Genomic DNA, 19,267 nt, shown 5'->3' on the forward strand with positions numbered 1-19,267 from the left:
AGTATTCTCACAAGCTATTAATACCAATACCATTCATTATTTACAAACAGAGGATGAAATGAAAGATGACATAAACAGGATACGGTCAAAACAAATGAAACCAAAATTCACTGCAAAGTACTGCAAAGTACTGGTATATATCATCTGATTCGTATCAAAATATGGAAATGGTTGCAGGGTTTTATTTTTGTTATTACTGTTATGACCAACTTTTTTGGTACGTTTTGATTTAAATTTAATGCTCTTTCATATAATACATATCAGCAAGCCAGCATCACCTATACGTCTTAAATAAAGTTTTTGTTATGTCTGTTTTTAATCTGACTGAAACCAAGCCGTGACCTACAGCAGTAAACACACCATTTACGAATGATGAAACATTGCAAGAGACTGGCACATAAATGTACAAAAAAATTTTTCTAGCTATTGTAATGTCTTAAATGAGAGGTTCCATCATCAAGGCAGGGGCGGATCCAGGAATTTTTGCAGGAGGGGGTTTGCCAGGTTCCTGAGACAATGTATCTCCTCCCCCTCCTATCGCATGGTCTCTATCGTCATTTTGGCGTATATACATACATATTGAGCTTTTTAAACAGAGAAATTCTAAACCTCGTTTGACGTCAATTTTTATTATGAATTAATACAATGACATTGTGATTCAATTTCATGAATGCAAAGCATCAATTGTGATATCACATAATGTCTATATCATTATCTCGTGCTTTGATTGCCCATCCTGTCCCACATCTGACGATAAAGGATAAAGCACACGGTCGAGAAACTTTTCTCATAAAAAGTTTTGATTTACAAAAAAAATTATGTTGCTGAGCAGGGGGGGGGGTGAGCAGGGGGGGGGGGTCGACCCCCAAACCCCCTCTCTGGATCCGCCCCTGCAAGGGGGTGAGAAAGAGTTGACATACCCATTCTTATGCCATCCATAAAGAATTCATACAGTATGTTTTTACAATCTACCTAATTTTAATAACATTACTCAAACCCCAAAACTTTTATCAATTTTTGAAGTTGCTATAATAGACATTTTCCCAGCCTTAAGCAGTTATTAACAATTTATAAGTAACTTTTTGGTGTCTGCCACTTTACAACTACAATCAATATGTAATCATGATAAGTCAATATTACCACTTTATTCTGTTAAAACATTGATCTACACAGTATCACAGCTTTAACAGTTAGGGGTACATAATATAGTTTGTAAATACCCATTTAAACAAACTGACCCATCCAAATCAACCACAATGAGTCGTATTAGCGAGTCTTAATTGTTTGGCAATAAAATTGCAACTTCACCTGTCAGTAATTTTAGGTGTCATAAAATTTGATACTTTTTAAGAATTTAACCTTTAAACACCATAAATTGTACATGTATAAGAGCTTTCAGCTAAACTTTTCTGTAAATAATAGGCACCCATAATTAGGTTTTAGCATTATGTCACTTTAAAAGGAACAAAGTGACTGCTTCGTGACCATAAACAAACAAATTTTTTGCAGAGTTATTGTCCTTAGATTTGTCAAACAGTTGCTTTTCAGATTTGTTGTGTACAGCTTGTGAAATTCTACAGATGGGCAGATGTGCTTAAAGTTGGATTATTTATTTAGTTTCAAGAACTTACCTTGATTTCGTTCCGGGAGTCTGGCGATTCTCCAAACAACAGCATGATGCAGATTTTCATACTTAGCTGTTCCAGAAGATGCTTCCATTAAAGTGGGTGTTAAAGATCCTTGAGCCATCATAGTTATCCTTTCTAATCCTTTTATCTTTCCTGGTTTTCTTGCAGATGCTTTGAAAGATCCATAACCAAATCTCTTTTCATACTTAAACAAATAAATCCATGTATCGGGAATATTAAAACGTAACTCGATGTCCTCACAAGGAAACTGACCATGTTTCTTAGTATTAGCATGATATCCAGTCACTAACATATCACATCGTATTTCAAAATGGCGATCCTTGAGAGTTTGTTGGCACCTTACTTGAAGAGGAAGTTCACGGTTATACTTTGGTCGCACACGAAACCTACACAATTCAAACTTACATGCATCTAACGGATGAAATTTGATGGTATGTGTTCGCTCATACTCATCTAGATCAACCGAGCAATGAAACTCAGGAGATTCAATATTTATCCAATCCTCAGTTTTAACTGGTATGATATCATGTCTTCCCACCACTTCCCTTCCCTTTCGTCTCTTATCATTTAAACCCAATTCACACCATGGCATACCAGTAACAAATGCCAAGAAAAACAGTCTACAACGACCCTTATGATATTTTACATGTCCTAATTTATCAATTTGAGCAACGTATTCTTCCCACACTTCAGCGGTCACCTCATCTTTAGTGTAAGACAGAGTTTTATCTCTGTAGGATTCCAGCTTCATGAAGGCATCTTCAACTTCCCAAACAAATGACCTTAAATCATTTTCATCTAAACTTCCAAATTTTAGTAACTCTGACATCTGTGGGGCATGATCAAGAATCATTGTGGGTTTAGGTTTTCTAACAAAAGAAGGCGTTATTCTTTCTGGACGAATTCCTACTCGCTCTCTATAAAACACATACTGAATTTTAACAGTGTGAATTTTACCAAATTGATCGTATTGTTGCAATGACATATCTGATAGCATATAACATGGTTGTAAAGGCAATTCTTGAAATGGGTCATTTTGGTTCTCTTCTGTAAACAACTGGAGTGCTAACCCTTCTTTAGTTTTAACTATTTTGACAAAGACAGGTTTCCAGAATCTATTTCCAGCAAGTTTCTTCTTGGTGGGTTGCCTCAGCATCAACTTCCAACCTTCCTTTTCATAACGAGGATGAAAATCTTCTAAAGGTAAATGATCCTCTTCATCATCAGGTGTGCTACTTTCAGTAGATGTACTCATGATTCGCTCTCTTGGTTCTGGAAGTGGTTTAGATTTTAATTCCTCTTCTACCACTTCAAATTTAGCAAAATTTTCTTCTGGTGGAGAATCTCTATCAAAAGGATTCTCTCTAAAAGGAAGTTGGGGAGACTTTGGGGGTTTTGGTGGAGGAGGTAGCATAGGAGTTGGGCCAGACTCTAAAAGTGGCCTTGCTGAAGTTTTTATCTCCAGTTTAAATGTTTCCTTCTCATCCTCATCAAGATTATCATAATCTGATGTTGACATTCGTTTTTCGGGAGTTCCAAGAAAATCCATCGCCTGGGTTTCCTGACCATGATCTTCTTTTTTATCATGGAAAGGATCAAAAGGATCACTAGATTCTGTCTCATTCTTGGTTGCTGACTTTTTTGAAGGAGAACTAGACATCTGGGAATTTTGAGAATCTGTAGTTAATCCAAATGTTGATTCTCCAAGAAATAAACTTGGTTGTGTGTTTTTGTTTTCAGCTGCAATATTTTCAAAGCTTGCTGTCAGGAAAGGATTTTTGGGTTTGGAACTAAGGTCATTCGACATTTCGTTTTCAGTCTGCATTGGAATGTGATCAGCAGTAAATGGATCATCCTCAAATGGGTTTGTAACAATAGGAGAAATCCCTGAATCAATAGCACCCCAGGCATCATTTAATGGTGCTACAGATTGACCTCGACTACTGAAAAAATCATCATCCTCTAACTCCATTTGAGAACATTTTTTGTTTGTTGAAACTGACATAAAGGGATCTGTGGAGGTAACTTGAGCAGCCTTCGAAGGAATACTGCCCCAGGCATCAAAAGGGTCAGGATTATTATTAGTAGCTCCTTGTGTCGATTGTTTATTTTGATCAGAATAAAATGGGTCTGAACTTGGTGCACTATCAAAAGGATTAGAAAAGTCTGAATTCACAGGATTAACAGACATACCAAATGGATCTGAATCTGAGTTAGTACATTTTGATACAGATTCTATATCAATACTGGATATGTTATGTGAAATAATATCAGACTGGGTATCACTTTTTCCTTTTAAATGATCAGCTTTAGCTTTCAAAGCTGCTAGTGTCATTGGTTCATCTTCGTCATCATCTACTTTTGCGACTGGATCTTTCGCTGCCTTGAAAAGTGCACTAAATGGGTCATGCTTTTTGGTCTTTCCTGATGGTTGTCTTGCTATTTTGATTGGCGAATTTGCTGGTGATGCACTAAATTGATTAAAAACATCGTTTAGGGCTGAATTATTTGATGCCTGAACTGGAGGACAATCAAACGAGTCAGTTGTACCAAATGAGTTAGTTACTCCAAATGAGTCGCTTGCAGCACTTGTACTAAAAATATCAACATTACTATCAACATTTGTGGCCACAGATTGAGAGGTATTTGACAATTGTATATTTGTAGGTTCTAAAGAGCCAAAATTTTGGAAAACATTAAGTGTATTCTGGTTAAGACTAGGTGATCCCCATAGTTCATCCATTGAATTGTCTGTACATGATTTCAAAGGATCAAAAATATCAGGAGTTGTTGGCGGTACACGGACACCTTTGGGAGGTAATGCAGGGGTATGAAAAGGATTTGTAGAGATTGGTAATGGTCCAACATCTTTTTCAGCTGTTTCTGCTCCCCACTGCATGAAATCATCAACAAGACTCCTAGCCAAGTCAGAAACAGCAGTACTTTTGGGGTCATTTAAAAAATCCTGGTCAAAACCAGTAGGACTAGAGCATAATGATGATTGAGCACTGCTTTGAACAGAAGAATTATAGCCAGAAAACCAATCATTGCCAGAGTCATGCACTGGAGGGGTAGATTGTACACTGCCTGATCCTAGGAAGTCTTCCAGTCCTAATAGATCCTCACTGATTACAACAGATGGTTGAGATTCAGAATTGCCATTAGATTGATTAAGAGATAACCCAAAAGGATCTTTGCTCTCGGTTTTCTCAATGTTCTCAAATTCTAAAACATCAGTTAGATTCTGCTGCTCCATGCTGGATCTACGACTATCACCTTGTTTAGAAGAATGTTTTGAAGTTGTTACATGCAAAGATGGGATCAAAGAAGTAAAGTCATCATTGGCATCAGGAACAACTTGATCACACAAGAAATCTCCTGTTACATCATCTTGGTAAGAGTTGTCATAATATTGTTGGGAATCACTTTGATAATCACACTCTGTTTTGTCAAACTGTGTCCAAGGTGACGAAGTATGATCTTCTTTATCAGGTTTACAAGGTGAAACTCGACCAGAGGGAGAAATGCGTCCAGTTTGTAGTAAGGCAGTTTGTGTTTTCAGTACATTAGATTTTATTCTATCTTGCATGTGCATAAAGGCCTGCCAATGTTCAGATTTGACTTTGAGTTTTTCATTTGCAGCAAGATCTTCATCTGTCAACTCTGAAGTTAATATTTCTTTAGATGGTGATTTAGATGGTGATTTTAAAGGGGATTTTGACCTTTTCTTGGCACCTTCTCTTGCTTTGAGAAGAAAACCTAATCCTTTTGCAGCTTTAGATTTCTTAGATTTGACAGGTGATGCTGTAAATGGTTTGTGTTTAGGATCTGAAGGAATCTGGGCTACATGAGATGGAGTATCTGTTTTCTTTCCAAAAACGTCATCTTTATCATTATTAGTAGGGGAAGGAAGGTCTTTAACAAGAGTTGATGAATCATCCCATGAGCCTGTGGACATTTCTATTGGGGCTAAAACTCAATCTGAAAAATATAAATATGTAAAATTTTGTTTTATGAAAATATTTGTGACAAAACAAATGAATGTCTATGGAAATATTTTTGGAGATGGCCAAATTTAGCTGGTCAGTAAACTCAGTTTAGGATTGCTTGAACTAGATAGGTTACCAGGCAACGAAACATACGCCCACAGCAGGTCCGAGCGGTTGACAAGGGTTGTTGCATATTTATTCTTTTGTAGGTAATGGGGGGCATTTACAAGACAATTTCATACGAATCAGATTATAATTTCCGTCATCTGACAGTTCACAATAAAAGGGTCTACAAACTTAAACAAGGGCCTTAACTCTAGAAGTAATTAACCAAAACTGCTGAAATTCAATAGGTTTCCTTGTTTCACTAATGTCAATGATGCATATAAATTTCATACAGATCAGACGATAATTTATATTGTTAAAGCGTTCACAAGGTTCATCAAAGTGAGACAGTTATCACCAGAAATTGATGAAATTCAATAGGCGTCTACGTTTCACCAATTTAAATGAAAGATTTATAAATATATAAATTTCATACAGATCAGTCGAGTGTTCACAAGGTTCAACAAAGCGAAACAAGGGCCATAACTCTAGACATAATTAACTGAAATCCAATAGGCTTCTTCATTTTACTAACGTAAGTGATGCATACAGATCAGATGAAAACTTTTGGAGTAAGGTTGAATAAAGTGAAACACAGGCCATAACTCTAGAAGTAATTGACAGAAATTGCTGAAATTCAATAGGATTCTTGGTTTCACTCATTTAAATGATGTATATAAATTTCATACAGATTGGATAACTTTTGTCGTTAGAGCGTTCATAAGGTTCATCAAAGTGAAACGAGGGCCATAACGCTAGAAGTTATAAACGAAAATTATTGAAGTTCAATAGACTTCTTCGTTTCACTAATTTAACTTATGCATAACTTTTGGCATTCACAAGGTGCAACAAGGGCCATAACTACAGAAGAAATTATTGCAATTAAAAAGGGTTCTTCATCTCACTAAAGTAAATAACATATATCTATTTTAAAACAATCAGATGAAATTGTGGATGACGACTAGACGGGGGCGATGGCAATTTACAACCACATTTCCATGTGGGCGAATAAAAACAGTGAGTTATTGGAAAACAGGCAAAATAACAAAGTATTGATAATAAAATGATATCTTTATTCTCAAAACAGGAGAAGTAAAAAATCCGAAATAAAATGTTTCTTGATACACATCTCAAACTCCTACATGTTCATATGAATTGTAGCATTGGTATGTTTATATCATTTCCAGACAATGCCAAATGTTGCGAAATATTTGTACTGATAGTTCTTTTCGAAATTCGACTCTCACAATATTGTAGTTCGAAAAATCCCTCAAATGACGATCAATGATCTTGTCCATTGTATATCATTATAAGGATAGAATATGATCTACAAGATAAGAGCCCATAACATCCATAAACATATTCAGAAGTATAAATCTTGTAATATATACTTACTGTATTGATACAAATTGTACTAAAGGTATGAGAAATTAAAATATGTACAATTGACTAAGTCCTATGACTTTACTATGAGTGCTGGTCCATTTCTAAGAGTTATGCAGAATGATATTCATCAGGGAAATTGACTTATGGTCAATATTATCCAATGAGGCTGATGACTTAAAAGCTTCTCATTAATTATACATGTCTTTCTCTTATGGGCTGTGATGTGACATCATTATGGCATGGCAACAATAACATGCTAATTATGGGAGGAAGGTAGCAATTAACGCCCCAAAACTGACAGATGGTGTTTTATTATTTTTCTAATTAATAGCTCAAAATTAAGAGTTTTGGTCTTACAAGTCTTGATATTATTTTTAAACAAAATTTGCATGCATTGCAATATACTTTTATTAAAATAGAATTTTATTTAAAGGCACATTATGGGAGAATAAATAAAGAGCTAGCAGTTCTCACTATAATAGTTAAAAACTAGATAATGTAAAGGGAATTTGCTAAAAAAAATTCAGTCAAATTGATCCACTCTGAACCGAGATTTTAGCGATTGAATTTTCGGCCTAGCCTCGATCATCATTACTAAAGTCGGTACAATAAAAAACATAGTCTCGATTATCCATTTCATGATTAAATCATGAATAGAAGTCAAACAATAAATCGAACCTAATCCAATAAACATCGCAGGCTAACGATGACATCAAGAGTTGGTTATGGTCTGGATAAGTTAATTAATGTCTAATCAATAATTTACATAACATTTCAAACCTAAAGAAAGACCTGCAATAGGCAGATTTAGCTCTTGCATATTGTACGTTTAAGTACATATTTATATTGTATGCTATCCTTAATGGATGTTTCGGTACAATAAAATCTTATCTTACTGCTGTTAATCATTGAACAACTATTGTAACTATGTTTCATCAGGTTTTATAATCACCATACTCAAGTGGCATTGTTTCAGGAAATCCAGTGGTACATTATTCCTATCTCCTTTTGTAAGAAACCAAACTGAACTATTACTTAAAGATGCATAATGTAAGATTTAGGTAAAGAGCTGGCTATTCTTGCTAGAAAAGATAATGAAAAATGAACTTATTAAAATTTTCAGTCAAATTACAAGTACAATTAATACGTTATTCTGAGTGAACTTATGAATGTTTGAAGATTTGACAAGATATACATGTAGCTCTAGCCGAAATGGTCTTGATTGTCAAGTACCACTGCTACGATATTAAACAATGTCTTGATTACCCATTTTAACATTAAACAAAGATATGGCAGACATTATCTAATCCGCTTAATGTATCATCCATCCGATTATGAATAAATGTCTAAATAATAATTTATGTAACATCTGACCCCGCCCCCCCCCCCCCTAAAAAAAAGATCTACAATAGGCAGATTAAGCTCTTGCATAAGGCATCTTTAAACCATAAACAGTTTATTAGTCATAGAGTATACATGTGCTAAAATTGTATGCAGCCATCATTTCAACCAAACTATATTATATAAACTTAACTATGGATGTTTACCATGATCAACCAACATGTAGATACACCAATGCAGTTACAGTGCATTAAACAATTTCAAAAGAATACAAACGGATACAAACCCAAAGATAGAAGCTGACAGTCAATAATTATTAAATTATTTAGAAATTTGTGTTGCTATATCCCCAGCACTAGTAGGTATTCCTACACTCTGCTGCTTGCTTCTACTATGGAACTACATATAATTATGCTGAGTTAGAAAAATCAATAATCTAGAATGGCTGTTCCTGTTTTTCTTTAACTCTAAACTGGTCAACTGATTTGACGCCAATAAAGGTCAAAAGGAAGCCATTGGATTATTTTTAAAAAATATTACTGTAACCATGTTTTACAGTAATCTAGATATTGATTGTTTAATATTGAAAAACCAGTATGGATGGTTTTGATTACCAACATGCACATTATCGAGAAATACATTTCCTTTCAAGCATACATGTTATCAGTAGTTCCCTACACCACATCTAAATCTGCCTCTTCTGGTCACTTTGTACTAATTTCAATGTCCTTTAGGATTGATGGTATTATCTTTTATTGGCATATCATCTTGATAATATGGATATTTTTCGATGTTATGAAACATGTGATCCTGCATGTCTTTGATATATCCATTAAATTTGAAATTAATTTCAAAATGACAATTCTTCCAAATATCAACTATAGTTTGGTGTCAAGTTGTCACAACCTATACAATGTAATAAAAATAATTATTTTGGCACTAAATTTCAATTTTATTGAAAATGTACTGGAATTAAATCTTCATTTACTGTTATAAAACTTTATTATGTGACAATTTGGTGTATTTTATTGTCATTTCTTGTAGTTCCTGGCAATGACCAGTATATAATAATTAGCTGGGTCACTGTATCCAGCTTGTGATGGAATCTAGTTATAGCAACAAGTTTTCATTTATTTCCTAGATCACAAATAGAAACTGATCTCATGGCATACATTTATAGACACAAGTGACCAATTCTATATCATTCATTGCTATTTATTACAGTATTAATATGTTCAAATCTGCTAATCCTTTCTTTGCTTTGTCACAACATAATCATCCACAAAAACTTTACTGCTGTAATATGAATGTAATTCAAGTACAGAACTCTTAGTTTGCTGCAAAAGATTGGTTTTGTGGTACTGAACAAAATGGGATTGAACAGATATTTTGAATAGATATTTTAATCAAACAGAATATCTTTTCTTAATAAAATAAAAGATTTTACTTCACAGGCTGAAAGTCTCATTGCTAATGCTATCTACGGTTATACTGATGTGCAACTAGCATAAAAATATCTGTTAATAAATGTGGCACTGTAAAAAGCTTTTTACATAATACAATTATCCTTAAGAACAACAAAATTAAATCAGATCATCTGTACATGTAAAAATACAGGAAATTTTGAATTTTAATTAGATTACATCTTATGTACATGTCAATTAACTACAACAACATATAATTAAAAAGAACAGGTGGTATATAATTGACAAATGAAGAATGGTGTAAAAAAACCTGATCAGTTTAAGTGGGAGGATCAGTGGCATGCAGAAAAAGAGGTCATGTGAAATTATACTCATTGTTTTTAAATTTGAAATTATCGTTAACTTTGTTGTACAAGTTTGAATAAGTTTATTTAATCTGTTTTTGGGATACATTTCTGAGTGTCAGTCCCTATACTTGAGTCTTGGGAGCATACAATTCAGGAGTTAGCCCAGGGAATCTCCAAAGCTTTGCCCATGACTGGAGAGGATACTGATGAGAAAATCCATTAAATTAGGCAGGTGACCCTACTCCTTGTGATGTAAAAGCCCAGGATCAAAGTCAAATGCTAGACTTCGTATCAGTAACCCTATGATCTACTATAAGTGTCTTAGACTACTCTGATTTTCAAACAATTTAATTTTATGATCAAATCTGAAGTATCCAATGATTAGCACATTTGTAACTTAATATCATCAAAACTATCTTCCTTCAGACGTTCAGTAATATTAATGAGACGATATGATAAGAGTAAATTAAATTTTATGTACATGCTTAGGTAACGTTCCATGAAAGCTCAATTTCATTTAATTGGAGCCAGTGTGAAAAGTGCCTTACTTCGCTTTGCTGTCAAGTGTTTATTTAACCATGTTATAATTTTCAAAAATTTATCACATAATTATTGTAATATATAGATTAAAAGTTTTGTATATAATTCAACTCAGGAAAACTGTTCATTAATTTTCTGTGAATTTGTCGATTTCCATGCATGCTTTCCTCTTGTCATTGCGGGATGGATGGAGGACCTGGCAAGTAACAGTGTCTAGTCGTTTGGATGGAATAGAAAAAGCAAGGTCCTTTGCAAACAGTGGCTTGCATGTATAAGAACCCTTGACAATTGGTTGGTGTGGAAAAGTAGGATGTTTAACACCATTTCATTTCATTTCCAGAATTTGTTTTCAATGATCTAGAATGACTTGAATCAAACAAACTTTTCTTTAACATAACAAGTGTTTGATACAGAAACTGTTTTCAAAATGGTATGTTAATATATATATGTCTAATATATATACAACCAATGAACTGTGTACAAATGTTCTTTATATGATCAAAAAATTGAAATCCAAAAAAACACACACTTTCTTGAGAATTGGTCACACAGAAGATGTATGAAAGACATAGTATTCCAGGGATGTCAATACTTTGTGTTCTTAGTCAGAGATATAGGGTTGTGACATTTACACAATCAACAAAAACAATACTCAAACCACCATTTTTATCTAATTTCTTTCTTTCATTTAGACAGTTGATACAAATTTGGTTGTATATTTTAGCTCTGTGAACAGAAACGGAATAATTTGTTTATAAATAAGGGGAAAAATAAAAGTTTAAACAAAAGAGTATTGCACAGAATATATGTTTAGGATTTTCTAAACAGATGAAAATATAATGAGCCAGAGCTAGAATTCAATTACCATAAAACAAGTTTACAATAATTGCTAACAGCAGACAGAGCGGAAGTATAGATTGTGTACACACAGTAAAATACCCAAAAATAAATCACATGAGATTGAGTAAACTTTATGGCTTGACATTTACTTGAATTTATTATATAATTTGAAAAAATATTTTTACGAATATTTTGTACCTCTTTATAAAGGTTGATGTATTAAACTACAAAACTTAATACTTTTGTTTGTTTAAAATCGTAATGTTGTTGATTTACAAGAAATACTTTTCTGCACCAACTTGGTTAATGAAGATGGGCATATGCAATGCCGTGTGCTATAACTATAAGGGAAATTTTGCCCCGACAGCGATGCATGTCAAAGCCTGAACATGACCTCATTTTTGTTCCATCCGAATGACTAGACACTGTACTTTGCCAGATCTTCCATTCTGCAGCCCTTACAAGGAACTTTCTCGGCCAATCATGGGATCGAAACTAGGATCTCCCGGTTAGTAAGCCAGTGCCTTACTCACTGATGCATTGTGGCTCCCTTAACAAGAAACATAAATTATTTTAAATTCCAATCATTTTGATCAACAACAGTGTTTTGTATATTATAACATATTTGCTATTTTATTAACTATATGAAGTATTTCATTACTAGCCGTATAGTGGTTTCATTACATTGTAGTATTTCAACTTAATCATTCATAGTCAGTTCAACAAAAACACATATATTCTGGTACATATTTTAATGTGGTCTCAAAATTTGCCTTTTAGTGCAGAGTAGTGTGCCTTTAGTACAAACGATGTGAATGTTCTGAAATTTATTTCTTATTAATGATATGATAAATAGGGAAATGGAGGAATTTATGTAGAAATCAATAGTCTTATACCACTTCATAAATAATGGATTAATTCTACTGTATGTTAAAATAAATTAGGTGTTCATCTTATACCACTGATCTCGTTCCAAGATCTTGAAGTGATTCAAACCCTCCAGTACAGGCATTTTAAAGATATGTTCCCGTGTACAAACTGGGTGATTTGATGATGTATTTGGACTAAAAACATATTCAAACTAATTAATCTATCAAAATTTTGCTTCAAATCCTTCTCAAAACACAGTTTGTGCAAGGGAATACCGCTGCTATAAAAAACTCTATTAAAAGAGGACATGTTTGTATCATGTGACTTCGCTGACGAACTACCTAGTAAACGGGTGCGAAGTCGGAGGAGAATTCATTGCATACACAAGACAATGTTGTCTTTAATCGCTATCCATTTATCATAAATATTGAAGCCTAATTAAATTCTCGGATTATCAACTGTCCATGTCGTTTTCCGTGACTTTTATCTCAGAAAGTGTTGTACGTCTAACTCTTCATAGAGTTTATCAACATGTACATCAAGCGCACAATCTCTGCGTGCAACCTTTGATGTCACGCGAGCAGACATTCCTAATCGTCGGGCAGTCAATTCGGATATTTCTACTTTCCATATATACCAAAATTGCCATGCTTTTATTGGAAGTAACCACCCGATAAATACTTTTCTGGGAACGTACCTTTAACACCAATAATGACATGGTCCCATCTTTGCAAAACCTACACTGCATCAATGGCAGCATATTTCAAAATATCTCGTAAGCTAAAAATCTTGTCATCTTCTAATTCAATGAAGATAGGTTGCCAGGCAATGAAACATACGGCCACAGCAGCTAAGTCGTCCTGGCAGTCAACAAGAATTTTTTTCTATTGTCGGTAATGAAACATAAATAATACACTAAAATCTGATTAAGAGTAACAATTATCAGAAAATCATTAGAATTTGTTTGGCTATTAGTACTGCCCCATGGTAACGTTTAGTATATGAAACATGTAATATATCAAGTTATCAAAAATCACTGAAAATCAATACTAGTTCGTTTCAAGACCTTAAACTCTGTGTATCAATCTAAAGTCAATCAGATGATACCTTTGGTCTCTGGAGCATCCACAAGATATTTCAAAGGTCTGATGACCTTAAACACTATGTATAAATCCGATATTAACTCTAGCCTCTAGAACGTCCAAAAAATATTTTGAAGTGATCAAGGGCCTCAACTCTGGCAGTAATTATCGGATGGATATCGTTGAAAATCAATAGGCTTCTTCGTCTCATGACATTAAACACTCTGTATAAATTTAAAGTCAATGGGATATTAACTTTAGCCTCTAGAGCATTTTCAAGCAATTGTGGACACCAGACCAACGGATGGGGGAGATGGCAATGTGGGCGTATAAAACTACACTATAATGCTTTTAAGTCAATATTGCCCATTAAATCCCAAATAGAACCAAATTTAATAACCTTATGTCTAAAGCATAATTGTATTTTCAATTGAAATAATAGGCACACAGCTCATTTTTAAAGTTATGGCTGGCCCAGACTTTTTCCTCACACTTTCTAATGATTCAAACATATTCTTAAACCCTCGTTTACATTACCTTTTAAAGCGCGCCAGGAACGATTACAAGAGTTAAATTTTGAGTACTTTTAACGGGACACACATAAGCGTTCTGTTCTGAAGTGAGGTGGTCTGTGGATATTTCTGAGAAGGCACGGTTAAATTTTCTAAGTAAAAACGTTAACCGCTCCCAGAATGAATTTATGTGTTTGAGGCGATATCAAACTTAATAATAGGTGAACACATAATGGCTATTTCTTTGAACAAATGCTATCCACTCCGTGAACATTTTTCAATACATGAGTCAATATCAACCTTGACCATTTTTCTGAGAACTTGCAATAAAGATTATTTATAAATGACATTAGTAACTATGTAGAAAATGTGATGAGACTACTACTCATACAAGATTTGCATCAGGTCACTCAAAATAGTCTTTTTTTTCATAATTCTCAGTAATGAGGAGATGAATTGTAACCAGATCGACCAGGTAACATGCATTGGAGACCTAAAATAATTTTTCTGTGATGAGTTCCATATTTAGTGTATCAAGAACAGTTGAGACAAAGGTTATTGTATTTTAATGTAAACAGTACAAATTTCTTGAATTTCACAGAGGCCAGGAACAGTTCCGAAACAAAACAAGTATAAACATAGCTTTATTCTATACATATATTTCATGCTTAAAAATAAACTGTGAGAGATTATTAGATACAAGCGATGATATTGATGTTTTGTATTACACAAATACTACTTATGCAAACAATTATATCCTCTATTGATCAACATGATTTTTGATTTATTATTATAGATTTTTATCTGTCCTTATTTGACTATAAAACTCTGCATGATTATTTGTTGAATTTCTACATAAATTTCTACATAATTTCTACAATATTTCATATGAATAACCAAGGGATCTGGATCTCAAATTCTCATATGTTTTTCTTTTCATTTAATTAAACAACAAAAATTAATTTCATTTAGCTGTGTTCTGAAAAAGGAGATTGCTAAAGCTTAAATCTAGGATTATACAGAAGTGAAATTAAATAGCAAAATGTAAAGAAATAGGCTATTCACCTTATCATTTAAGCACCAAATGTTGAGCTGTCTTAAAATAACCAGAAAAATTGCTCAGTGGGTTTATAATTAACTCAGAAATTGGATTTATGTGTAATGAGTGAACGCTACTACCACTCTATCATATATATTATATACACACACATATATATGGGATGATGTCTTTAAGTAACAACGGTACCTATTTTAAAACAAGTTTGGAACAAATTCTTATCTAAAATTATTTTGTTTGTTGAGTTTTGTCAGTTTTCATCCTCTGAGACTACTATACAGATGATGATCAATATACACTCCCTCTGACCCGAATAACCACCTACACATTCTTATACACTATTCCAAAACTCACTAAAAAATCTATACTGATTACAAAGATGGCTTCTATAACATGACATTGATTTATCCTTGCAGTTGATTCAGTTATGATAAATATCCATCTTTTAAAAAACGTACATCTTAATCCATTTATACAATGCAGAAGTCATCTATCAAACCATTACTCAAGGTCATTCGTTAGACATCAAATATTTAAATATTATCCCACACCCATGTCTTCTTTCAATGTTGGCCTCATGATTGTGATTAATGTAAAACAAAAAGACTTTTCTTCACTAATCTCTTATTTTGTTCTGCCAAATCATTATTCACATACACGAAATTATTATTCTATCATGTAATAATATCTCTGTAAATAAAACAGAACTGATTAAATAAAGTTAATTACCTGGAATCTCCATTATGCTCCTAACTTAAATAGCATAACAGATCAGATCAGATCAGAATAACAAAATTTTGTTCTGCTTTTGGTGGAGACAGGCAAAGACAATCCAAATTGGCCTAACTACAGTAAATTGTGTATCGCTTGCAAATACGAAGAAGCACGAAAACGGGTAATGTTCTGTTGGCTATGATGAAACTGAATAAAGCTTCTAGCAATAACTCTATCCAAGAATATCGCAGAATTGGTTGTAGTTATACAGCTAGAAGTAGGAGAAAGGGAAAATCAATTCATTGATCCAAAATCCTGAGACCCCATTACCATGACGACGTTGGAAGCCAGGCACTTAATCAACTATCACTCCATTGAAAGCTAGGATCCAAATAAAATAAAACATACACAATAAAAATTTCATTAAAAAATACAGATTAAAATGTCTAATGGATCTCTAATATGTAGAGTTTCATTGTAATATTTTAAAGAAGGCACGCATGTTTTACTGAGTAGACAACTAGCTATTTATTAAATGTTTGTTTAAGGCATCCAAATCAATGAACACCTAATCAATAATAAATGTATGTTAGAACCGCACTTTGCTTGGGGAACAATAAGCTAAAACAAAATAAAAAACACATGTACATGCAAGATTGATCATTATTCTAAAATGTTTTCAGTTTTTCTCTCAGTTAAATAGAAAATAATTAGCAGTTCCTGTAATTTCAAACATTGATTTTTCAATTATAGTTCTCTGTATCCTAGGTTTTCATCGAACTCACAGCAAACATACTCTTTCTTATTTTTAAATTTACTAATGAAGTAACTGATATCATAACCTTTCAATATCATTATAATATAGCATATATCGGTATATAATAGTAACAAGAGCATCGCTATCGCTGCAATATACGTCCACATTTCTGCTTTGATTGATATGGTACTTTTTAAAATAAAGAGCATAAAATATGAAATAGATGCAATGACTATAATATGACAAGAGGCAAAGAAGGCTAGGGTTTGTTTTGCCAAATTTACAGACTAAATATTAACAAAAAGTGGGTGTGACTACACCTCTGGGGGTCGGGACATGCACCTAAATAAATAGTTGCTTATTCTTACGGTATAAGGAATAAATAATTCAGGAAATTACTATTCGATATGCGCAAATATCGAAAGGATCCAAGATCTTTGTGTTATAAACTTACATTTCAAGTTTCAACAAAATCGGATAAAAATTGTGACCTCTATAGGGTCCACAACCTTGATATACCATATTTTTTACGCTATTTGAGAACGAACTGCAGCCATTTTGTCTGTCAATTTTGGGCCGATTTACACGAAATTCGAACTCAGCAATCATTAGGGTGTAACGGTGATATAATAATACGGCTTTTTAAATCAGATAAAAATTATGACCTCTATAGGGTCCACAAGCTAAAAACGCGATTTTTGGTACAATCAGGGGCCATAATTCAGGAAATTACAGTCCGATATGCGCGAATAGCGAAAGGAACCGAGATCTTTGGTTTATAAACTTACATTTCAAGTTTCAACAAAATCGGATAAAAATTGTGACCTTTATAGGGTCCACAACCTTGATATACCATATTTTTACACTATTTGAGAACGAACGACGGCCATTTTGTCTGTCAATTTTGGGTTGATTTTCATGAAATTCGAATTCAGTCGTCCTTAGGGTGTAACAGTGATATAATAATACAGTTTTTTAAATCGGTCCGATATGCGCGAATATCGAAAGGAACCGAGATCTTTGGGTTATAAACTTACATTTCAAGTTTCAACAAAATTGGATAAAAATTGTGACCTCTATAGGGTCCACAACCTTGATATACCATATTTTTACGCTATTTGCAGACGAACGGCGGCCATTTTGTCTGTCAATTTTGGGTCGATTTTCACAAAACTCGAACTCAGCCATCCTTAGGGTGTAACGGTGATATAATAATACGTTTTTTTAAATCGGATAAAAATTATGACCTCTATAGGGTCCACAAGCTAAAAACGCGATTTTTAGTACAATCAGGGGCCATAATTCAGGAAGTTACGGTCCGATAAGCGCGAATATCGAAAGGAACCAAGATCTTTTGGTTATAAACTAACATTTCAAGTTTCAACAAAATCAGATAAAAATTGTGACCTCTATAGTGTCCACAAGCTAAAAACGTGATTTTTCGTACAAACAGGGGCCATAATCCATGAAGTTTCGATCCGATACATGCCAATATCGAAAGCAGCCGAGATCTTTTGGCGATAAACCTATATTTCAAGTTTCATCAAAATCGGATAAGAATTGTGACCTGTAGAGTGTCCACAAACAAATTGTGGACGGACGGACGGACGCTATAAGGAATACATATGTCAAGTTTGAAGATGTTCCATTCAGAATTGCTGCCAGTATACGATAAACACAAACATTGGGCGAGGCTCTGCCCCTAGGAGTTGAGACATGCATCAAAATCAGTAGTTGCTGTCCATAAGCTATAAGGAATATCAAGTTCCAAGACGATCCATTAAAAATTGTGGCCTGTAGTCAACACACCGACCTACACAGAAAAAATGAGTGTAGCTCAGCCCCTGCCCCTGGGGATCGGGCATTCACCAAAAACAATTGGAATAGTTATGCAAAGTTTAAAAAGGATCTGTAAAGAATTGCCGCCTGTAGGCAACACAAAGACACACACAAAAATTGGGCGTGGCTCTGTCCCAGGGGGTCAGGCATGCACCAGAAATAATAAAGGTCAACGGAATAAGTATGAAAAGTATGTAGGCGACACACAGATACACAAGCAAAAATGAGCGTGGCTCTGCCCTGCCCCTGGGGGTTGGGCATTCTCCAAAAACAGTAGGGGGTGATCCTTAGGATATAACTTAGTATCCAAAGTTTCAAGATAATCCGTTAAGAAATGTGTCCTGTATATGACAAATACAAAAAATGGGTGTGGCTATTCTCCTGGGGGTCGGGCATGCACCAAAAACATTAGAGATCATCCTTAGGGTATAAGGAATAAGTATACAAATTTTCAAGACAATCCATTAAGAATTGCACCCTGTAGGTGACCCACAGACACACATACAGGGGTAACGGCATGTGTACGCATTCAGACGTCCACAAACAAATTCAAAAATTTTGAGCAGTGCCGTGGTATTTCAAATAAATAGATATGTCAACATGAATGTTATACAGTATTAATGATCATATTTGGATACAAATTCGCCACACAACGAGAAACAAGCCGACCACCAAGGTTGTCGGATAGACCACATTGATTACAAAGTGCAATACTGTTTTTTTCTTCTCAGTAACCTAGCAAGTAACTTTTAATCTATGACATCAGCTTTAAATTTTCACTGAAACTTTAAAGTTTGAAATCCTGGTGATGTTCG

The 19,267-nt window shown here is 34.1% G+C and overlaps 1 protein-coding gene across 3 annotated transcripts in view; it reads right to left on the minus strand.

The window, feature by feature from the left end:
- Positions 1-19,267, minus strand: part of LOC126822029 (protein stoned-B) — a 53,393-nt gene that overhangs the window by 8,706 nt on the left and 25,420 nt on the right. The window contains exons 1-2 of one of the 3 annotated variants that reach the window (XM_050550748.2): positions 15,872-16,075; positions 1,632-5,630 (exon numbers count right to left, since the gene is read on the minus strand). In XM_050550748.2, coding sequence (XP_050406705.2) covers positions 1,632-5,607 — 3,976 coding nt within the window. In that variant the 5' untranslated portion in view covers positions 5,608-5,630; positions 15,872-16,075. Of the gene's footprint in view, positions 1-1,631; positions 5,631-15,871; positions 16,076-19,267 lie in introns of those variants that run through there. The other 2 variants (XM_050550749.2, XM_050550750.2) reach the window with 2 other exon arrangements.

The sequence above is a fragment of the Patella vulgata genome, chromosome 5 (assembly GCF_932274485.2).
Source record: "Patella vulgata chromosome 5, xgPatVulg1.2, whole genome shotgun sequence".
Lineage (NCBI taxonomy): Eukaryota > Metazoa > Mollusca > Gastropoda > Patellidae > Patella > Patella vulgata.